The following is a 25,079-nucleotide window of genomic DNA, read 5'->3' on the forward strand; positions in this document are numbered from 1 at the left end:
GTCGGCTGAATGCGCACGCGCGGCAAGAGCTGCTCGCGCATTCAGCCGGTCGCATAGGAAAGCATTATCAATGCTTTCCTATGGACGCTTGTGTGCTCTCACTGTGATTTTCACAGTGAGAATCACGCAAGCGCCTCTAGCAGCTGTCAATGAGACAGCTGCTAGAGGCTTTGGGGGAAGGCTTAACCCATTTATAAACATAGCAGTTTCTCTGAAACTGCTATGTTTATAATAAAATGGGTTAACCCTAGCTGGGCCTGGCACCCAGACCACTTCATTAAGCTGAAGTGGTCTGGGTGCCTAGAGTGGTCCTTTAACACTGTGTTTCCGTGTGTTTAGTAACCTCTTATATATTATTCTTGATAAAATAGGAAAGTCATAACGAGGACATCCAGTAAACTATGTCTATAAACTGCACTTATTTAAAAAGATATCACCATCCTATAGAATGTTCCTTGACCATTTTATTCTGTTGATATAGACATCTATAAAGACATATTCTAAGGCTACGTACAATCGGGGGATAAAATGTAATGCTATTCACTTTCCCCTGAATTTCTGACTCGGTATTGGTTTTAGTATTGAATTCAATGTTAAAAATGCTGCTGTGAAAATGAAGAAAATCAAAATGCAACATTAATTAAAGCCGTGCAATTAAAGCATTGTTTGTAGAATCCGGAATGTGTCATTATAGCGCAAGGTACAGTGGTCACTGGCGAAGTTGTGGAGTGGTTCACGCTGTGATGTGAGTTCCAGTGAAGTCTGTGATGTGAGTTACTCAGCCTAAACTAACTTCAGAAGTCCACTAATTACCAATAACCCTACTATACCCAAACCTTAAATATTGTAAAGCACGTTATCTACCCTAACCCTGATTACCACCTAACACTAACTGAAACCTTTAGAAATCCCCAAAAACTCAACATTAAACATTGCTTTATAATAATGGCAAGTTCGTAATGAATAAAGTGCCTAAGCAGAGTTAAAGAAATTCCAAAGTTCTGGTGGGAAAAAAAGAGTTCTGCAACACAATGTGATTATTCTTGCATTAAAGTCCACCTGTCACTCGGGAGGTTTTTGCATGAGTTATAGAAGCTCAGAAACGTAATATTTGTATTTTTACACTTTGTAAGTGTTTTACTTATTTACTTTTGTTATAGCTATCAAAGCTATTAATTAGCATATCAGAAATATCGATCTACTAAATAGAGAGCGTTTATTTATTAAACTGGGGTTTATGGGCCATTGGCGGTAGATCTAAATATTTTGAGCTAATTAAGTTATTTCTGGGATATTCTGTTTTAATTGGACTATTCTGGCTTTCGAAGTCAGTGTCTTTCAATGTGTCAGAGCTCACAGTTTAGTGAATAAATGTCTATGTTGTGCCAAACTGCAAATGTCGGCCACATGTGACAAGGGTTAGATTATTTCTGATTCTGCCACTTTATAACTTACATTTTCAGGTTTCTGAACTCACCAATTGACCTTTCTGTTTATTGGTTCAGTTTTTAATGAGATAACCATTTTACTGAAAGAATTGCGATCTGATGAGTTAGAAATTCTAGCAGAGATAGAAAAAAAAAAAAACAAGAATAAACACACATTACACAAATACATTTTAAATAATACACAAGTGATATAGCCCTGTTTGGCAGTATTCAATATATGTGAATCAAGAACATTCATACCACATAGACACATTTTCTAACTTAACCTATAACAAGAATTCCAGAATTCTACTCGTCGACAGAGAGGAATCTGCTCTATAAATCTGGTTAGCTTTTACTCAGGGGCGAAAATGAGCACAGAGTTAATTTCCTGTGATTATAAAAAGTAATGAAAAGCTGTCAGGTCAGTCCTAATAAAACTCGCAGGGACAGGACACGTTACACATCAGTCATAAAGGTCTGATCTCATTCTAGCAGCAGGCAAAAAATAACTACATAATATCAGCTCACTTTTCACGGTCTGACAAGGTCGTCTCTCGTGAGGCAGGGAGAGGTAAGGACCGTGTGCATTTGCCAACCACTTGGGCATAGTGTATAAATCAGCAGCTGGTAACCTCTGGACTTTGTGGACATTCACAACCTGAATGCTCTGCCAGTCAAAATTAACATAAAAACTTAGATCTAAGCATTCCCCTTCCTTTTATCATTATTTTTAAGCTTAAGTGAAATGCAATGCTAAATTGACTATGGCTTGGAAATGAATTGGAAAACAATTGAACATCTACAATCACATAAAGGGCTCTGTTGCAGGGAAATTTGAAATATTAATATGTCATTGATGGCTTTGATTTCTTATTCTTAGCACATGCGGTATTCAGTCTTACCAAATTATTCAGACTGCATAGCATCACATTTTGTTTGGGAATATTTAAGATGTAAAAAAATCCCATTTATAAAGCAAAATATGAATGAAAAATTAGGCATTAATTTAGACAAATATTTATCTCAACAGAAAAAAAAGTTTTATATTGAATAAATATATATTATATAAATCGAAAAGGTACAAGCGCACTATGCCAAATCTCCGTGCACATTTAAATAGCAGAGGTTGGATTACCGCTGCAATGGCCATTAAAGTATAAGCTCATCTGATGCATCAAGACAAGCTACTTAGGTTAGTCCTACACTATCTGCAACCCCTCACAACAGTGCTCCGAAGGCACAACAGATGGCCCGTAGCCCAGCAATCTCTGTACCTACACAAGGCCTGCCTTAAAGCCACAGACAAGATGGCGGAAGCACCTCGTAGACTAGGTAGAGGTTTCAGGAGCCCCATTACATTGAGGAGGGAGATGAGCTGGTACGGAGGTGGCGAGACCACAGGGGAGGCAGGGGAGAGCTACACAGAGGGGTCAACAAGCACAATGATATATGAGTTTGAGAAGCATACAGCGCAAGGAGAATCACATAGAGCTATGGTTGGGAGATGTACAGACAGGGCTTAAGCGGGGGAGAAGCATACAGGACTGGAGGTGTGTAGGGGGAGGTACACAGAGGGTTAGAGGGGAGTGTGTCTTGCACCAAAAAATAGTCTTGCACCAGCCCTGAGTGTAGTCAGTAACACTGTTTATTTTGTGAGGAAAGGGTTTCATACATTTTTAGAAGACTGTACAGAGATTGCTAATCAGTTAAAATATGTTGATCCTGCCACTTATTCATTGGTTTAGATCGCCAGCTGAGCACTCTTAGCCAATGAATGATCCTCTGTGAATAGAATATTTACAGCATTGACAATGGTCAGTCCAGAACTCTTGTTTCAGACTGACTTATGACAGACCAATGAAGCTGCCAGAGGTCAAGTTAAACCTCAGGCTGCAATGGGCTATATTTCTGTATGTGTATTAATTAATGAAATGCTGCTCATACAGACTTCAAGCACCAATACCAGTTCAAATCACGAAAGTGGCTATGGTGTCTGGAGTATCCCTTATAGCAGAGATTTAGATAAATCAGTCAATGAGAGTTTGCAGTAGTGGATAGATCACATCCAGAAGATGGGATTAAAAAGTATGTATCCTCCCACTGTAATATGCACGTCAGAAAACATGGAGGACTAGAGAGGTCACATTCCACCCAAGGTGAGGGAAATCTGTATATTGTAACTCCCACACAGTTACATAGGCTGAAAAGAGACATGTGTCCATCGAGTTCAGCCTTCCTCATATTTGTTTTTTGCTGTTGATCCAAAAGAAGGCAAAAAAAAAAAAAAACCAGTTTGAAGCGCTTCCAATTTTGCAACAAACTAGGAAAAATATTCCCTCTTGACGCCAGAATGGCAGTCAGATTTATCCCTGGATCAAGAAGCTATTACCCTACAGTTGAAAAATCGTATCACTGAATATTATGTTTTTAGGTAAATATCCAAAACACTATCTGAGGTTATGTAAATATATAATAAAATAAAATGTGAAAAATAATGAGTTTCTAAAACATATCATTAGTCGTGTGTATTGTATTATTATTGCTATTCAAGTAAATTCTCAATGAATTAATGAGCACACATAGTTTGGTGGTTGCCGAATAGCTCATCAGTTAGATGGTACTTATTGTCTATAAAGAACTTCACCAGGTACTATTTCAATTTGACTATATCCTAAATCTTATGAAACCGTCAAGTGGATTGAACAATTATCTCTCCGTGTACCTTGCACGAACAGAGAAATTATGTGTGTTCATTAATTAATTGAGACTTTACTTATATTGCAATTATATTTACCATACACACATAGTTACATAGTTACATAGATGAAAAGAGACTTGCGTCCATCAAGTTCAGCCTTCCTCACATTTGTTTTTGCTGTTGATCCAAAAGAAGGCAAAAGACCCAGCCTGAAGTCCAAAAGACCCAGTCCAATTTTGCAACAGACTAGAAAAAAAACCCTTCTTCAACCCAAAATAGCAGTCAGCTGTCTCCTTGGATCAAGCAGCTATTACCCCACTAATTAGAAATGTTTTCCCTGTATGTTATGTTTTTGCAAGTATTTACCCAATTGCTGTTTAAACATCTGTATAGACTCTGACAAAACCACCTCTTCAGGCAAAGAATTCCATATCCTTATTGCTCTTACTGTAAAAAAGAAATAAACCTTTCCTTTGCCTTAGATGATGTGACAGACCCATCCGTCGGGACTAAAACTATTTGGGTTCGTCTGATTTGCCCAGTACTTATGGTCCCTGAGAGATTATGCGAAGGGTTGTGACTTTGTATAAAAGACATTTCAAGTACGGCGGAAACTAATGAAACGCCCAAGCTACCAAAGTCCTCGAGGTGGCCGACATCGGACAAAGGACCACGTGGCGGCGGCCATTTTAACTTCGAACCCGCCGACCCGTATTATCGACGATACTTCGACAGTTCAACGAAAGTCGAAGTACCGACCCACCTCGAACGGGACTTAGCCATTTTTAGGCCAGCAAGTGACCGACCGCACAGCCCGAATCCAGGGAACTATTTTGGGCAAGAAAAGATACCTGCGGTCGGTCATAAACGAACATTCGCGTAACTTTTTATTCACTGAAGGGATTGATGTGATTTTTGAGAATGGTTATGTTTTCAGTATGCTGAATCTGAATATGTGTCTCTTATGTGAACCTGATGGATGGATTTGAAGTTATGAAAGTTATATAAAAGTATATTTCAAACTGTATGTATAATAGGATTATGTGTCACACCAAGGGGAGGGAATGTGTGGGATGTAACATCGATGCCAGTGGTTATTTTATGCCTCCCCTTGGGTGTGGCCTGTGTGTGTGAAATGCAAATAAAAGGCAGGCTGGCTGATCCAGTCCTCAGTTCATGTTTTACCCTCATAATGGAGCTTGGTCTCGTTATTGGGGGAACCGGGAATACAAGTGACTAACGACTGTGTCTGGAGCTCGGAAGGTGGTACCGTAACAACTGGTGGCAAGCGACGGGATGATCTTCAACGCCCAAAGAAACCGCTACGACCAAGAATAAAATGGAACTACAATACCAAAACCTGAGAAGAGCTACCTTAAAAGACTTATTGGAACAAAGGGGCGGACAGGCCAGTAACCTCAAGAAGAGGGACATTATTGCTTTATTGCTGGAAATGGATGGAGTACCAGCGGCAGAGGGAGCCAATGGACCCAGCCCCGACGACAGAACCCCCGAGGAGGCAAGATTTGACCGGGCGGTAAGAATTCGGCTGGCCCATTATGGCCCCAACCCCTCCGTAGAGATCATCACCCAGGTTCAAGCCGCTGTGGAGGCCAGCCTGCTACGCCAAAACGGTACTGCAGCGGCCCCAGTCACAGCAAACCCGGGGGACAAACAGAAAGTGCCATTTGCGGCCTTCAAAGCCTTCAGTGAGACCGAAGGAGAGATTGACGGGTACCTTGCGGATTTTGAGCGGCAATGTGCCCTGCACAAGGTACCCCCGGCAGACTGGGTTGCTATACTGTCCGGCAAGTTATCCGGCCGGGCCAACGACGCTTTTCGGGCTATTCCGGATGAGGAGATCGGGGATTATGTTACCGTCAGGGAAGCTTTACTTGCCCGGTATGCCGTCACCCCCGAGGCATACCGGAGGAGGTTCCGGGACACTGCAAAGACCTCTGGGGACTCATACGTGGAATGGGCCTGCAAGGTACATCGCACAGCCGCCCACTGGATGGCAGGATGCCAGGCGGTGTCGGGAGAAGAGGTGCTGCAGATGTTTCTATTGGAACATTGTTTCGACAAATTGCCGACAGGGGTCAGAGAGTGGGTACGAGACCGTAAGCCTTCCACTCTACACGAGGCAGCTCGCTTGGCCGATGAGTACACTGACGCTCGCAGACTGGACAATTCCACCACCAAGGCCACAGCCCGAGCGGAATACCAACCAGCCGCTGCCACGTATCAGCCTCCCATAAACAGACCATCCGCACCCCCTCCAGCTGCCCAATACCAACGTCCACCCCGGTTTAACGCCCGAGAATACTCTGAACCCCTTCGGTGCTTCCTGTGCAATCAGCTAGGGCACCGGCGACAGGAGTGCCCGATGAACCGTGCCAACAGGAACCAGTCCTGGAGGAAACCCACGGGGGCCCCTTCCCCAGCACCTCTCCCAGCAGTCCACTGTGTAGAGGAAGAGGAATGCTGGGGCATATTACATGAGGCGGACCCTGTTCAGGCTGCCCACCAGGACAATCGACAACACCACAGACAGAGTGTAAAGGTCAACGGGAAGGAAGCCAGTGGGCTACGAGACACTGGTGCAACCCTGACTTTGCTCCAAAAGCACCTAGTGTCCGAAGCTCAACATACCGGGGATACCGTGGCAGTACGAGTAGCCGGGGGTGCAGTATTTCGTCTACCCGTGGCCCGGGTACATTTGGATTGGGGAGTGGGCGCTAGACACGTGAATGTGGGGGTCATTAAGGATTTACCCGCTGATGTTCTTCTTGGCAACGACTTGGCCCCCCTGGTTTCGGCCTTTGCTCCCATGGGCCCCGCTGCAGTGGACGCTGTTACGACCCGTGCCCAGACCCGTGCCACTGAGGCCGGCCCACCTGCTGTTGAGACCCAGGTAAGACTCTCTACCCCGACTTGTACCTTAGACCAGGCCCCGTTCGGCTGGGATACCCCAGAAATGTACGGGAAGGAAACTAGGGAGGACCCGACGTTAGCCAAGTACAGAGCCAGGGCCGACGCTGGGGAAGAAGGAGTAGGTGGAGAACACTACGAGTGGGTGGGGGATAGGCTGTACAGGATCCCGAAACCTTCCCCGAAACCGAATGCCCCTCCGCAGAAACGACAACTAGTAGTACCTGCAAAGTATCGGCAGGAGATTCTGCGGATTGGGCATGACGTGCCGTTAGCAGGTCATCTAGGTTCCCACCGCACAGCTCATAGAATCACCCAAAACTTTTTCTGGCCCAATTTTAACCGAGATGTGCGGATGTATTGTAGCACGTGCGACACTTGTCAACGGGTAGGTAAGCGGGGAGATCATCCAAAAGCTAGGCTACAGCCGATGCCTATCATTGGAGAGCCCTTTTCCCGCATAGCCGTTGACATTGTGGGTCCACTGGCCAGGGCTAGTCCATCCGGTAAGAAATATATTCTTACTGTGGTAGACTACGCCACTCGTTACCCAGAAGCAGTAGCGCTGTCTAATATAGAGGCAGAGACGGTTGCTGATGCCCTGGTTAAAGTCTTTACTAGGGTCGGGTTCCCTCAGGAGATCCTCTCTGATCAGGGAACCCAATTTACCGCTGTGCTCACCCAGCAGCTGTGGAAGGTGTGCGGCATCAACCCGCTACTTAGTTCACCCTATCATCCACAGACTAACGGTCTCTGCGAGCGATTTAATGGTACCCTCAAACAGATGCTGAGGACCTTTACTGACTCTTGCAGAGACTGGGAGCGATTCCTGCCTCATCTGCTATTTGCATACAGAGAGGTGCCCCAGGAATCAACTGGGTTCTCCCCCTTTGAGTTACTCTATGGGAGAAGGGTTCGTGGACCCCTAGATCTCATTAGAGGACACTGGGAGGGGGAGACGGAGCAAGAAGGGACCCCCATAGTGCCATATGTTCTGGAACTCCGGGACCGCATGGAGAAACTATCCCTGATGGTAAGGGAAAATCTCCGGGCGGCCCAGGGGAGGCAGAAGCGATGGTACGATCGGGGCGCCCGACAGCGGGTCTTCCAGGTTGGGCAGAAGGTCCTAGTGCTCAAACCTGTGAAGGCAAACAAGATGCAAGCATCTTGGCAGGGCCCGTACAAGGTGTTAGCTCAGGTATGCGATACTACCTATCTTATAGCCAGCTGTTCGGATGAAAGGGTACAACGATCCTTTCATGTGAACATGCTCAAGGAATATCAGGAACGACCCGAGGATGTTGCAGCGGTTTGTGCCCCAGCTACTGACGACCCAGAGAACTTACCTTTACCTGACCTGTTAGAAAGGGATCCCCAGACCGACCTTACTAGCCTCGTACAGTTAGGTGACCGACTAAGCCCGGCCGAGAAAACCCAGGCCAGACAGCTTCTGTGGGAGAAGCAGGCGACGTTCTCCCAAGAACCCGGGTACACCAACCTAGCTATACACAAAGTCGAGACACCCGGACAGAACCCCCTACGACAACCCCCATACCGTATCCCGGAAGCAGTCCGAGAAGGAATGCGGAAGGAGATACAGGAGATGACCCGGCTGGGGGTTATTGAGCACTCAGATAGTCCGTGGGCGTCGCCCGTAGTCCTAGTACCCAAGAAGGATGGGACCACCCGGTTCTGTGTGGATTACAGGCGGCTCAACGAGCGGACTACCACTGACGCCTACCCGATGCCCCGGATAGACGAGTTACTAGACCGCATTGCCAGGGGGCGCTATCTGACCACCATTGACCTATGTAAAGGGTACTGGCAGATCCCCCTGGCCGAGGATGCTATCCCCAAGTCGGCCTTCGTCACCCCGTTTGGCCTATACCAGTTTAAGGTTATGCCATTCGGGATGAAGAATGCTCCGGCTACCTTCCAGCGTATGGTGGATAGGCTCCTCGATGGCTTCCAGGGATTTGCATGTGCCTACCTGGACGACATCGCGGTCTACAGTGAGTCTTGGGAAGACCACCTGGTACACGTAGGGGTAGTGCTGGACAAGATTCGGGCCGCCGGCCTGACTCTGAAACCAGACAAGTGCCATTTAGGCATGGCAGAAGTACAGTACTTGGGTCACCGGGTGGGTTGTGGGAGCCAGAGGCCCGAACCTGCTAAGGTGGAAGCGGTAGCTAACTGGCCCACACCTATCACCAAGACCCAAGTGCTTGCTTTCCTAGGGACAGCAGGGTATTATCGACGTTTTGTCCCCGACTATAGCACGATTGCCAAGCCCCTGACTGACCTGACTAAAAAGAACTTACCTAGGCAGGTCCTGTGGTCTCCAGCTTGTGAAGCCGCGTTTCGGGCCCTGAAGCAGGCTCTTGTGAATGCCCCTGTCCTGGCTGCCCCAGTCCCTAACAAACGTTTTCTTGTCCACACAGACGCTTCCATGTATGGACTGGGGGCTGTGCTGAGCCAGGTCGGGGAGGATGGAGGAGAGCACCCTGTCGCATATCTCAGCAGAAAGTTACTACCTCGAGAAGTGAGTTATGCGGCAGTAGAGAAAGAGTGTTTAGCCCTGGTCTGGGCACTGAAGAAACTGAGCCCTTACCTATACGGACAAGAATTTTCTCTCGTAACAGACCACAACCCCCTTGTCTGGCTTAACCGGGTCTCTGGGGACAATGGCAGACTGCTGAGGTGGAGTTTGGCATTGCAGCCTTACAATTTCACTATCAGTTACCGGCCCGGTAAGCAGAATGGGAATGCGGATGGGTTATCCCGGCAAACAGACGTCCCTATCCTCCCTAAGTCCGGTCATCCCCAAGTTGACCCGCCACAGGGTCAAGCCGGGTCTGCCGGAGTGTTCCACAAGGAGGGAGCCATGTGACAGACCCATCCGTCGGGACTAAAACTATTTGGGTTCGTCTGATTTGCCCAGTACTTATGGTCCCTGAGAGATTATGCGAAGGGTTGTGACTTTGTATAAAAGACATTTCAAGTACGGCGGAAACTAATGAAACGCCCAAGCTACCAAAGTCCTCGAGGTGGCCGACATCGGACAAAGGACCACGTGGCGGCGGCCATTTTAACTTCGAACCCGCCGACCCGTATTATCGACGATACTTCGACAGTTCAACGAAAGTCGAAGTACCGACCCACCTCGAACGGGACTTAGCCATTTTTAGGCCAGCAAGTGACCGACCGCACAGCCCGAATCCAGGGAACTATTTTGGGCAAGAAAAGATACCTGCGGTCGGTCATAAACGAACATTCGCGTAACTTTTTATTCACTGAAGGGATTGATGTGATTTTTGAGAATGGTTATGTTTTCAGTATGCTGAATCTGAATATGTGTCTCTTATGTGAACCTGATGGATGGATTTGAAGTTATGAAAGTTATATAAAAGTATATTTCAAACTGTATGTATAATAGGATTATGTGTCACACCAAGGGGAGGGAATGTGTGGGATGTAACATCGATGCCAGTGGTTATTTTATGCCTCCCCTTGGGTGTGGCCTGTGTGTGTGAAATGCAAATAAAAGGCAGGCTGGCTGATCCAGTCCTCAGTTCATGTTTTACCCTCATAATGGAGCTTGGTCTCGTTATTGGGGGAACCGGGAATACAAGTGACTAACGACTGTGTCTGGAGCTCGGAAGGTGGTACCGTAACAGATGAAATCTCCTTTCTTCCAGCCTAAATTCATGACCCTGTGTCCTATGTATAGCCCTGTTTATGAATAGATTTACAGAAAATGGTTTGTACTGGCCCACGACCAACAAGATATTTAGAAACTTGTTATTTTTTCATTGTTACTTATTATTATTGTTATTTGTTGTTCTCCTTAGTATTGACACACTTTCAGTATGTGCTATTATTTTCCACAGCAAACGTTCCTCTCAGGTTGAGATTAGGGATATTTAGTGATTGATAGTTCATCTATTAGTGCAATATTTTAGTGCTTTCAAAAGCACATTAGTGTGTACTCTTGTGTGTCCTAGTGATATCCACAATTAATCTTGATAGGGGAATGCTATTCTTATTTATTTCTGTGTTCTATCCTTACTTTTACTTTGTCTTTAGCCCTCACCTTTTTGACTTTTTAAACTAATATGGCTTTCTTATAAGTTCTTACGATGTTGTTTTAAAAGTTATTCTTAAGTGTTACGTTTCTATGGCAAGTATATCCTAGGCAGTTGTTACATTCTACTAAGAATTAGACCCTTATTTACAGTAGCTGTAACAAACCATCTCTGTGCTGTGTTGAACCTGTAAATAGTACTTGAATCGTTAGTGCACTGTTCTGTTTATTTAGAATATTTAATATTAGATTAATAAAACTTAAGTTTTAATTTTCCATGTGATAATTTGCAGATAAACACATTTTTATCTTTCCTTCTATAGATTGGACAGTGTGTTAAACTGGCATCCTACCTAGAAAACAAAGTCTATGTACCACTTTACTATTTCAAGATGGTTGCTAATTCTCCATGCCTCAAAGTTTAATGAATAACATCCTTAGGGAATATTATGGTCAGCTGGCATGAGCAGACAGATAATACCATAAGAACTTTGCATTATTGTAAAGGGATTATTGCAGAGAGTACCCAGCCTGTACCTACTCTCAGTTCTGAAAGAAGCTTTTAAAAACAGCACTATGGCGGTCTCCAGAGTAGTTCCTATCATCCTGTGTGACAAGTGGAAATGGTCATGGATATAAACTACGTATCCCATGAATCCTCACTTGGTAGTAGTTTATGGGATAAGAGACAAACCCTTACACCAAAATGAGAGGCTCTTGATTGGTGATGTCGTTTGTTGATTAAAAAAAAAAAGGGTTATACCTGCTCCAACTCCAGTTTCAATTCACCAGAAATTCTCACAATACTGTTTAATGATTAAACATCCCCCCAAGCATGTCTGTGTTCCATTTTTGCAAAATGTTCTAGTGCAATTCAAGTATTGTCCTCCCTCTAGTGTTAAACTTGCTGGCTGATTATTTGTGTCTGAACTGGATATCCATGGTTAGAAACAGCATTTTCCGAAATAGAGTTGAGGTGGAGATATCTGTAGCACCTTAAATATCCTTAGTTGTAGTATATGAAACGGTAAAGGAAAGAAATCTGATAGTGTAGTAGGTTATGGTCACTGGGAGAATAAGGAGTAAGGGGTGCACTCACACTCTGTGGAGCTATAATGTAGCTCCTTTTTATGCTCTTTAGTGGTACAATCTCATGCTTGTAGATATAGGTTTAGCTCTATCAACTGGAGAAGAGTCCCTGGATTGGGTTCCTGTGCTGCCTTTCCTGTGGGTTCCTGTGCTGCCTTTGGAATCACATTAGTATACTCTGAGCGCTTAACTTATCATATTGTATTTAGCATTTTGAGAAATACCACTTATGACTTAAAACCAATGCTTTGTTCATAGTAATATTACAGGGTCATATTTTATTTTGCAGGTTCAGACTAAATAAAAGTAAATGTTTGGCACTAGATGGATATGTTTATAAAGGATCTGCGGGACGCTGTGCTTTTCATAGGTATTATTAATTCTTCACAGTCAATTTTTAGAAGAATAATTTATCCCGTTGCCTTTCCTTTTTATTGCTGACAACTTTAGCAGCAGGTAATTTATTTAGCAGACTGCAAAATTAGGAGAGCAAACCTCAAAAGCAACATGCTATTTTTACATGAAAGAAATCTAGTTTGAAAGGCGCACTCCCTTAATATACACACCAGGTGTTATTATTAAAGGCACACTCCAGGGCGGAGGAGATCCATTCATTTATTTAAATGTGTTGTATTGATAATGCATTAAAAATACATGCAAGAAAAGAATAAACTAAACACAAAAATAACTCCTACAATTGCCGTAAATAATCTTCCCCAGTGAGCTTTCCCCAGACTCAACACATCATGTTTCTCCCTTAAAGGGATACTTTAAGCACCAAAACGACTTTACAAAAGTCCAAGCCACTTCAGTAAAAAATGAGCAGTGACACTGCAGTGGCATGATCTATGCAGCAAAACAACAGCATTAAATCTAAAGTTGTTTTGGTGCTTAAAATGTTATTTTCAACGGGCAACTTTTATTATTTGAATAATTTGGGGGAATACTGCAAGTTCAGAACTTGGGACAAAGCAGTTGGGCATATGGAACAAAAACCTTAATTATATCTATAAAAAAAAAAGATTAATTAATTAATACAAATAAACTAATCAGCACTGTGTAGCATACATGTGTGGGTGTATAGAGTGTAAAATGAAAAAGGTACTGAATTATGTGTTCGGTTTTCTAGCTAGAAGCTCAACAGTAACATAATATATATATATATATATATATATTTTTTTTAATTTAATGTGAGCACAACATGTATACCTTAAAGCGGCACTGTCATGCCGAACTTACCTTTCCTCAATCTCTTCCTCTTCTCTCCCTCTCTCAGGATCTGTTCTTCTTTTCTTTCTGTCTGCTATAGTTTTCTTTAAAATCATAAGACAAAGTAGGGACTCTTTGCCTTATGGAGGATTCCTCCGCTTGACCAGCTCTGACCAGTGGAGGAGCAAAGTGTGCTTCATTTCCGCTGGTCAGAGCAATTTTCCCATAATTCTTACCATTCCTCTGTGTTCCCACGATGCTTCCTGTCATTTTAGACGAAACTGCCGAATTGCATTCTAACTGAATGAGAACAGTATGTTCGTTTGTTTTAGAACGCAATTTTGCACTTTGTTCGGATCGCAATTTCATTTGAATGAATGAAAATCCGATCCTATTCATTGCCGCGGCTGCATCTTGCAGCCGCTTAGTAGATAACTCCCTAATTCCCACGGTATCAGGGAGCTATCTACTAAAAGGCTGAAAGACCTAAATTGGTCTTTCAGCCACATTTACTAATACTGAGTAAAGATTACTTAGTATTAGTAAATTATGCCCCTACTCGTGAGTAGGGGCATGTCTAGTAAACAGTGAGCAGCTTATGGCTGCTCACTGTAAAAAAAAAAACTGTAAAAAAAACCAAAAAAACCTATTGGCCCCCACCCCTAAACGACGGGTGGGAGCCCTAAAGTAAAATAAGGGGGGAGAGCTACTCTTCTCCCCCTGCCCCCACCCTGGACGGCGGGTGGGGGCCATAATGATAATGAGGGGGGGGGACCTACTGTCCTCCCCCCCAGGCCCCCACCCCTGGGTGGCGGGTGGGGGCCATAATGATAATGAGGGGGGGCCTACTGTCCTCCCCCCTGGCCCCCACCCCTGGGCGGCGGGTGGGGGCCATAATGATAATGAGGGGGGGGACCTACTGTCCTCCCCCTCCAGCCCCCACCCCTGAGAGGTGAGTGGGGGCCATAATGATAATCATGGGGGGGACCTACTGTCCTCCTCCTGGCCCCCACCCCTGGGCGGCGGGTGGGCGCCATACTCATAATGAAGGGGGGGGACCTACTGTCCTCCCCCCCTAAATCAAATAACCCCCTCCCCTCCATCAAAGGTGACTAGGGGTCCCCAAGCCCCTAGTCACCCATCCCCTACCCAAATAAAAAAGCCCCTACCTACCCCCTCACCCTAAAAAATAGTGAGGGGGGAATAAAACTACTACCCTGTAAAGTAAAATTAAACTTACCATTCGACGTCTTCTTTTTTCTGAAATCTTAATTTTTCAGCCCCCAAAAAGGCCAAATAAAAATTAATTATACCCGTCGAACTTAAAATAAAATAAAAAACCCGAGCCCCCCAAAAAAACTGACGAAAAGGAAAAAACCCGAGCGCAGACTGAGCTCCGCAGGGCGGGAGAAGGCTTATAAAGCCTTGCCCCGCCCTGCAATTAGGCTAAGAACACTCTGATTGGTGGGTTTAAGCCAATCAGAGTGCTCTTTGTCATTTTACACAGCGTGGGAAAATTCCAAAGAACTTTCCCACGCTGTGTAAAATGACACAGAGCACTGTGATTGGATGGCTTGAAATCCATCCAATCACAGTGCTCTGTGTCATTTTACACAGCGTGGGGAAATTCCAAAGAAATTCCAAAGAATTATGGCCCCCACCCGACGCCCAGGGGTGGGGGCTGGGGGGGAGGAGGACAGTAGGTCCAACCCCTCGTTATCTTTATGGCCCCCACCCGCCGCCCAGGGGTGGGGGCCGGAGGGAGGGAGGACAGTAGGTCCCCCCCTTCATTATCATTATGGCCCCCACCTGCCGCCCAGGGGTAGGGGCCGGGGGAGGACAGTAGGTCCCCCCCCTCATTATCATTATGGCCCCCACCCGCCGCACAGGGGTGGGGGCCTGGGGGGAGGACAGTAGAACCCCCCCTCATTATCATTATGGCCTCCACCCTCCGCTCAAGGCTGAGGGTTGGGGGGGAGGACAGTAGGTTCCCCCCCATTGTAATTTATGGCCCCCACCCGCCGTGCAGGGGTGGGGGCCGGATAGTAGGGATTTTATTTTACAGTGAGCAGCCACTGGCTGCTCACTGTTTAGTGGACATGCCCCTACTCGCGGTATAGCGAGTAGGGGCATTGGGGAGATTTTATTCTCCTTTATACTATTATGGGGGTCATATTGACTCCCATAGTGTGAGGGTGGACCTGGGGGGGCATATGAAGTGGTGGGGAGCACTGCTCCCTGCCGCTTCTATCTTAACATATTACAAGGAGGGAGCTGCGCGCCGGTAGCTCCCTCCTTGTAATAAACTGAACGAACAAACTAACACTGAGTATCGTCTGATTTTTCTATTCATTCGTCTGTCTGATGAATGAATGAATAGATGAACTTCCCGTTCGCATGTCCAGGTGTTTCACTGGGCATGTGCGGGAATCACACAGTCTGTCTAGTGTGGGTAGATGACGTGTCCCACAGGGACTTCACCTACCCACACAAAGATGGCGGCGCCCTGAATAAAGATCGGGGCAGAAAATACAGATTAATAAATAGGTAATCTGGGGGGGCTTAGGGGCATTTGGGGGTGACTAGGGGGTCAATTGGATGTAGTGGTGGCGGGAGTGGTTTAAAAAAAAACGGGATTCTGCATGACAGTGCTGCTTTAAGTAATGAAATCACGACCTAAAGTTAATTTTTTTTATTATTAAATCTTTATAGAAAGTTTTTTTTTTCTTATTTTATAACATACACACATACACTGTAATACGTACATGGGTATTATAGACTTCGAATAACATTATTCTTTAAAATAACCATATTTTCAATACTTATTCATGGAGGGGGAGATAGGGTATATAAAGAATAACCTTAATATATCCTATTACATTAAAAGGTAGCAGCGGAGAGTGGAGAATGATATACACCTCAAGATTGTACAAGTAAAGGGGAGGGAAAAAAGAAAAAACATCATGATCTACGTGCATGGTCAATCCTACCACATTTTTAAAGCTTCTGTCCTCTTTTTAATAACTGCATTTTTTTTTTTTTTTATAATGAAACTGTTTAGATGGGTAAGACACAGAAACATAGAATGTGACGGCAGATAAGAACCATTCGGCCCATCTAGTCTGCCCAGTTTTCTAAATACTTTCATTAGTCCCTGGCATTATCTTATAGTTAGGATAGCCTTATGCCTATCCCACGCATGCTTAAACTCCTTTACTGTGTTAACCTCTACCACTTCAGCTGGAAGGCTATTCCATGCATCCACTACCCTCTCAGTAAAGTAATACTTCCTGATATTATTTTTAAACCGTTGTCCTTCTAATTTTAGACTATGTCCTCTGGTTGTGGTAGTTTTTCTTCTTTTAAATATAGTCTCCTCTTTTACTGTGTTGATTCCCTTTATGTATTTAAATGTTTCTATCATATCCCCCCTGTCTCGTCTTTCCACCAAGCTATACATGTTAAGATCCTTTAACCTTTCCTGGTAAGTTTTATCCTGCAATCCATGAACCAGTTTAGTAGCCCTTCTTTGAACTCTCTCTAAGGTATCAATATCCTTCTGAAGATATGGTCTCCAGTACTGTGTACAGTACTCCAAGTGAGGTCTCACCAGTGTTCTGTACAATGGCATGAGCACTTCCCTCTTTCTACTGCTAATACCTCTCCCTATACAACCAAGCATTCTGCTAGCATTTCCTGCTGCTCTATTACATTGTCTGCCTACCTTTAAGTCATCAGAAATAATCACCCCTAAATCCCTTTCCTCAGATGTTGAGGTTAGGAGTCTATCAAATATTCTGTACTCTGCCCTTGGGTTTTTACGTCCAAGATGCATTATCTTGCACTACTCCACATTAAATGTCAGTTGCCACAACTCCGACTATGTTTTTAGTTTACCTAAATCATTTGCAATTTGGCTTATCCCTCCTGGAACATCCCTGTTACATATCCCTGCTGTTACATATCTTAGTATCATCAGCAAAAAGACATACCTTACCATGAAGACCTTCTGCAATATTACTAATAAAAATATTAAAGAGAATGGGTCCTAGTACAGATCCCTGAGGTACCCCACTGGTGACAAGCCCAAGCTTCGAATATACTCCATTGACTACAAGACCTTGTTCCATTACTAATTGTGTAGGTTTATTTGTTTTTTGACCTCACTCCAGATAGGAGTTTCTGATTGTCTCCAACTATGTGTGATCATGATTTTTACTGATACAAAACAATGGACTACAAAAAATTGATCTACTTTAGTTAGATTTGGCTATTCTAAATGGAGAAGTGTTGCTGTGGGTGATCTAGTAATGTCAGGAATTCCTATTTGTGACAGGCAATCAAACAATGTATTCAATACTCTGAGTATTTTTGGGGCAGTTCCACCATATGTGGATATATGTTCCCAGAACTTGGTAACGTCTCCAACAAATATTTGAGTTTGTAGCAGATATTTTATGAAGCTTCTCTGGTGTATAGTACCATTTATAAATAACCTTGACATGAATCTGTACATAATTTAAACAGTGAATATTCTTTGTGACTTAATAGAAGCCTTTTGCCGATTCCATTGTATCTATTTATAAATAGATATCTATTATAAATCTATTTATACATTTATAAAAAATAATTTTTCCCGTCTAGTTATTACCGAGATATCCAATGTAGATAAATAAGATATAAATTCCATAGATCTTGACAAGGGTCTATTAATGATATCCCCATTTCACATCCTGAATATCTTCGATATATAGTCTAGAGGGTTTTCTGTCTTGTAAAGAGCTACAAAGTTTTTAATTCTGAAATATGAGAATAATTCAGAATTTAAAAGGGAAACAATGTAATACTCTCCCTAACTTCATCTACTTTTTCTAGGATTTACTTTAGTAGAGTTATAGGGGCTACGTTCGGGAGATATAAATTCACCAAGGTATACTTGATGTTATTTATTTTAGAAACTAATATCATTTAAGGTCCTTCTTTATCTAAAAATTGATATAGAGTCTACTTGGAGAGTGTTAGAGAATAAGATGGCTACTCCACGTTTATTTTTATTATCTGTTCTTGAGGAATGGAATACCAAAGGAAATCCAGTTGGATTCCATTGACGTTTATCTATCAATCTCCAGCTTAACACCATTGATCTCTTAATAGGTGAGTTAAGACCCTGCATATTTACAGATATCAATTTAACCATATTCCCCCCCAATTTAAATTCCACTCTCCGCTGCTGCACCTACAACATAAAATACATCCAAAGTTATCTATAAGTTTCACATTATTAGAGTGAGGGCCTGTTAGGACATCTTGCTCTGTTCTTCTTAACAAAGAATCTGGTAAAATTCTTTCAAGACTCTTACTTCGCATGATGTGTGTCATACTAAGTCTATATCTCATATAGAAACATAAAGAGAAGAACTGATCTGTATTGATCAGTATAATTATATACTAAAGTTCTTAATAAGGTCTGTATGAGTTTGTAGCCCATTTAATGCAAAGAACCTATGCAAAAATAATAGCATAACATTCCTATGTTGCCTACATTGTTGTACAAGGCATATATTTAAAATATGAATCTTTAGAAAAATGTGTAATTTATTTTTTGCAAAATCGACTTCATATTCTAATAACCTGTTGCCACGAGCCATAAAATGTTTGTACATGAGATTGACTTGGATTCACACAGTATTTAAGGTAGGTACTTAGAGCACTTAATATGCTTATGTTATGATCTAGCAGAACTGAACAGAATGGATTTTTTTTTGCCCAATTACTCCCCCCAATCTTTACTGATATTTTGGAAAATTACGGAGAAAAAAAAGAGACATGGGAGCCATTGTTTTCTTCGTAGTCTATGTTAATAAAAGCGAAATATATATTGGTCAATATTTTATCTTCTACTACTCAAAACGTTGTGTACATTCATACAGTACATCATTCATAGAGGTATATTTTTTCAGAATATAAAACAGAAGTCGATTAAAACAGCACATGGAAATAATTAATTTTTCGATAGACGATGATTTATGTATTTTTATTGATTTGTCCATTATTTGTTATGTTTTAGTGCTTATTTCCACAAGTTTCCCTACTTTTCACCAGCTTGCTTCTATTCACTAAAATACGCATTTAAAATAGCTTGGCCCTTACCTTGGCCACCGCCGGCACCGGATCTCCTCTGCAGCCAACCGTGGCACTCAATTATTGGCTGAGAGCCATAGTGAAAGGCTGCAAGTACAGACTCCAAGCACAATGACCGATTGAAATCACTGAATTGCTTGTGGTGTTTGAAGTTACCCTTTAAGCTCCCATTATTGTTTGGATTTCCAACGTGGTTGCTACTGTTTTATGTCATAACGTAATACCAAAATCTGGCCTGGAGAAAAATAAGTTAACAAACGCTAAATTTCCATACGTTCTATAGGAAAAAAACAGATACATGTCCAAGCATATTAAACCTAATCAAACTGCAAGAAAATTAATGGCCAGACACATTATATAAAACATAGCTTCTTTGTTTCAATGAGTAAGGTGCATGCACCATTTAAAAATATTTCAAAAGCAAAGCAGGATTGAACCGCTATGAGTTTTTCATGGGTATGTATCAGGCATTGCAAAGCACATCACAGTTCAATACACATTGTAAGCACTGTATTTATCTCCTGCTAAGACAATCACAGCAAAAAGGTATGTATGATCAGGCTGAGTCATATTTTTACCTGCAAGGTGTGGTTGATATAAAAAATATTTATACAACATATATTTCTGGCTTTACAAGTGTGCAGCTAATCTGTTAGTGGTCAGTAGACATTATCCCCAATCCACTAGTGTAAGAGGTTTGTAGGCTTCCTCCCAGCACAATTATATTATTTCAGTATTATTAGGCTATTGTAGTACAGCAGTATTGGTATAACACATTTAATGTTGAATTAAAAAATTGAGTGGAATGTGATATGTGCTGGCTAAGACTCAAATTGGGCAACAGACCTCCACCGCAGATTAAAAACTTATTTTTACCAAGGAATGGGGACCTACATCTAAAGGGTGTTCAAAACACTCCAGCATTATAAATAAAGGTATTTATTGAAAACTATTACGCTGGAGTGTGTTTCTTTAAAGTTTCTTCCAACCTTAACACATATAGCTTTTGCATACATATTTTTTTTTCCTGCTTAATAAGAGGCGGGAACATTTCAAACATGCAAAAATGCAGAGGTGAGTGCAAAATTAATCAGGGGAATGAAAAAAACATTAGTTATGAAGAAAGGGTAGAAAAACTGTATTTTGTTTTCTATAGAAAAAGGGCTTTTCAGAGGTAATATGATAGCACTATATAAATATTTACTGGAAGAAAGACATTGTGCTTACAACCAATGAAGGGTTTTTTTTACAGTAAGAACAGGTTGTTTTATCAAATCTGTATTTTTAAAAAAGGATTATTTTTTTATGATTTTTCTTTTTTTTCAAACAATTTTCAATGCTATAATTAAAATGTTTATACAAGGAGAAATCTGACTGTCATTATGGAGTCAAGACTTATTATTTTCCCTTTTTGTGGCATATTTTGGCAAATATTTTTTTGGGGGGGGCTTCTTTTGGAACAACAGGATAGAATGATTTTTTTAAAAGGTTTAACTTGATGAACTCAAGTCTTTTTTTTATTCTTGATTAGTAATTAGCTGTGTAACTATTCGGTTATTGTAAATAGTATTATGTTTTTAAAAAGTCAGAATGCATTCTGACCCAATGAATAAGTTTAAGCCAAATGTGAAAGCATGGTACATACCTTGAGGTAGAGGTCTATGAGCAATACTCACTAATTGTCATAATTGATTAATATACATTTTTTATTTCCCATTGTTATTACATAGGATTTAGTTCTAGATCAGGTGAATTATTAGCAGTTCTACATCATTTTTAAATCACTAATATTTTTAATTCTAGACGTTCTTGCCATCTGTACAACGTGATACATTCTGGATGTACAAATGGAGAAATAACACTAATACATGTGCTTTTACCATTTTAGGTTGGCCTCTGGAATTCCAATTTAGGTCTTAATATGACAGACAATTCTAAAGACAAATCTGCTAATATAACGGACTCTCTGGCTAACCGTACTCTAATTGTCACTACGATACTGGTAAGTAAGGATTGGCATCACATTAACATTCACCCAATGCCCCTACCTGATATCGGGAATGTTTTATTGAAGTCTATTGAAAACATGTATCATTTTTTTGTAGCAAGTAAATATAATTTAAAGGGACACTACATAATCACTACAGATCACCACTATCTTTGTGGGACCGATGTTCAGAATCATCACGCTCTACTTGGAGACACCAAGCACTCCACATTGTGCATTGTGCTAATGCATCTATGTGAGAAGATGCCAATTGGCAATTGCAGTAGCCTAAGGCTTAAAATGGATGCATATAAAATATAAATAAGCTGGGAAACACTCTAAGGTTAGAGCATTCCTTTAATAGTTGTCTAAACTTGGTTTGACAAGTTTGCCCAATCCAAAAGGACCACATCTTCCTCCCTGTCCCTCATTTAGATTCCTACCTGAACTTTGTTACAATTTGAATTATCTCTTTATATTTTGGAGAAGAGATAATGAATACATCATACACCTCGTTCTTTGTTCTTTACATTTTTACCTCACATTTTAATTTTGTAATTGTTAAAAGGTATGTTAGAAAAAGTTAAATGCAGTTCGATGTTCGTTCGTTGAACAAGAATTCATGTCCCTCTTAACTGAGTGTGTTCAAAAATAAATAAAATATATATTTCCAGGAAGCATAACCTAATGAGAAGTACTGCACACAGCTATGATTAACTGAATCAGGTCTAGCTATTCAGATACTATGAAATATTCGTGAATGAATGGTAGAAAAATTAGTGCAACCTTTGTTGGTCAGACACATTCAAGCTGTATCCATGCTTACCTATATAGTGATATTGTACGTATCTGGAAAATGTTCTGGATAATTCTGAGGACTCGAGTGACGCCTGTCCAAAAAGGTCCCAAACTAAGAGTGAAAATAAAAAAAATGTTTAGTCTGATTAAAATAGTATTTTGTGCTGTTAATTCGCATAGAATCTGTTTGCAATTTATCCCTATATAGTTAGCAAAAAGTTGATCCTGTTTACACCCACACTCACATTATACAATTTCCTACATGTGCTAATCCTGCTCTGTCTTCTTTAGATTGCTTGTTAAAAACAATATTCATATTATTTGGTGAGTGTGTTAGTAGCTTGTTTTGTCTTACATGAAAAGCATTATTTTCATAGTTCACAGATAGTACATCTGTAAGTCTGATCAACAAAAACTTGGATCTTCCCTTACTTATCCTGAAATCCTTTTTTACAGCTTAAATGAACAAATTGCATGGAAATGACAAAGAAGAAATCACACAGTATCTTCTGTAGCATAGGAAGTCTATAATAATTCTAAAAGTAACCAATACAAATTAAATAACAAAAGTCATTTATTATATCATTATCAATATAAATATAAACGGAAATAAAGAAAGCAATCCATATCATTGGAGGTCATATGACATTTAAGGAATACCATTTTTTTCTGATATCAATGTCATTATTTTATGCTCAGAGGAAATTATCTATGTATATTTAAGGGGTCTATCCCCTAGGGTCAAACTCGTTATCTCATATTTAAATAAAAGTCAGCTTTAAAAAAAATTCAGATGAGATTGTATCTAAATGGGTTTTTGCTCATACTCATTAATTCTTGCTATCCATAAATTTACTGGGGGGAAAAATGTTGTTTTTTTGTCTGCTGAAACCCACTCAGTTCACATTTAAAGTTATTTTGATACTGATTGGTTGTCAAGCCTTGTCCAATGACTTAGAACCCAGCCCAGCCAATCATCAAATGGCTGATTTATTGTGTGATTCTTCAAATCAAGTTATAATGGCTTGGTTTCTAAAGTTGGATCTAAGCTGATACTTTGTGGATAGCTAACTTGCTTGGTCATTTTAGAAAATGTCCTTCAGCTTCACTTTCACATCTCAATTTTTATAACTTCCAAGTTGGACCTCTGTGGATAGACGTGATAGTCTCAAGAAGACACCTTTATTGTGTTAATGTTCTTTCTACTCTTTCATCAGCAACCATCTCATGTCACCAATGCATCTGCATCCTCCCGCAAACCTTAAACCCTTACGTCTTCATCAAGCATCTCTTTACTTTGAAAAGCAACCATCTCATCAAGATATCTAGACCCACCTGCAAATCCTGAACCCTAAAGCCATCACAGAGTGAATCTTTTCTTTGAAAAGGTAGAGTCCTCAGATTAGTTTTGCACCGCTTTAATCAACTTAGCACTCTTAGCACTCTCATTTTGTCTTTGTTTTAACTTTTGTTTTGTTTTTTTCCATTTTATGACTGTGGCAAATATGGATTTCTTGCCATTGCCCCCTCTCCTTTTCTTTTTGGTTTATTTTGTAGACATGTGTTCTTGTATCTTTCACTAATTCCTCTTTTCTATATCAAACCTATTCCCCCAACAGGCCCTCTCCGTCCTCCAGAAAATCTTGAATTTTTCCACCAAGCATTTTCCCAAACTCTCTTCCACTTTAGAGAACATGATTCGTTTTTTATCAACTGTGATTATCACCTAAATTTTTTTATGGCTTCTAATACATTCATAACCTACATTGGTTTGAGTGTTTTTCTTTAGTCTATTTGCCCATAAATTCTCCCATTCTCCCTTTTATATGAACAGTCTCATTATCTTGTCTTGTCATTTTTAATGGTTATATGATTAAACACTTTGGCTAAAAATGTTCCACAGACTAGACTGTCATGTCATATCACAAGTAGGGTACTTCCGTTATTACAACTCAGATTTAATCAGAACATATTTTACTGTTTAATTGGTGCCCAAATTACACAGTTTTAAATGATATTGTTGTTCTCAAAAGCTAAAACTCAATGATAATAACAATAATGAGATCTGAAATATTGAAAGTTTATGGGAAGAAATGTAAAATTAAAATGAAAAAGTTGATTAGTAGACCATAAGCATAAACCTCTAAATACAGTAGTAGGCTGTCATTGGGGAAATTGGACTCTAGCACAGCTTTGATGGCTCGTTAAATTTTCCAAAGCTTTGCTTTAGTAGCATTAGAATTGCCAGAAATGTATAGTGTTGTTATATTTTTAAAGTCCTGTCATTAAACCACCAGGTTAATGAGATAAAGGAAGGTGATGTTAAACCTGATAAAGGGAGACTTATGAAGGGTTTGCCACACAACACGCATCAATCATTAGCCTTGTAACACAATCATTAATATTTGTGATAAGCATTCTTCTAATTAAACATATGAAAAACACACACATTGTAAATTTCTCAAATATATATAATGAGGTTATTACGGTATTTTAAGGGTGACAGAATCAACTTCACTTACAAGTAGGGTGTGATAAATATATAATTTAATCATATAATCCTTGATAGAATTAATGAAATGCCATACAATACCCCAGAGTTTTAAATGAGAACAATCACTTCTCTGTATACTACACCAGTGAGTTGTTGTATTTTTAATATAAAAAAATTTAAAACATTAAAAATCTATCATAATGGTGCTAACCATTTCT

The 25,079-nt window shown here is 41.1% G+C and overlaps 1 protein-coding gene across 6 annotated transcripts in view; it reads left to right on the forward strand.

Annotated features, from left to right (window-relative positions):
• Positions 1-25,079, forward strand: part of GRIK1 (glutamate ionotropic receptor kainate type subunit 1) — a 479,351-nt gene that overhangs the window by 379,960 nt on the left and 74,312 nt on the right. For 5 of the 6 annotated variants that reach the window (XM_063448077.1, XM_063448103.1, XM_063448095.1 and 2 more), the window contains one exon: positions 21,471-21,584. In XM_063448077.1, the coding sequence (XP_063304147.1) occupies positions 21,471-21,584 (114 nt within the window). Of the gene's footprint in view, positions 1-21,470; positions 21,585-23,584; positions 23,749-25,079 lie in introns of those variants that run through there. The other variant, XM_063448121.1, reaches the window with a different exon arrangement.

Source organism: Pelobates fuscus, chromosome 1 (genome assembly GCF_036172605.1).
Source record: "Pelobates fuscus isolate aPelFus1 chromosome 1, aPelFus1.pri, whole genome shotgun sequence".
Taxonomy (NCBI): Eukaryota; Metazoa; Chordata; class Amphibia; order Anura; family Pelobatidae; genus Pelobates; species Pelobates fuscus.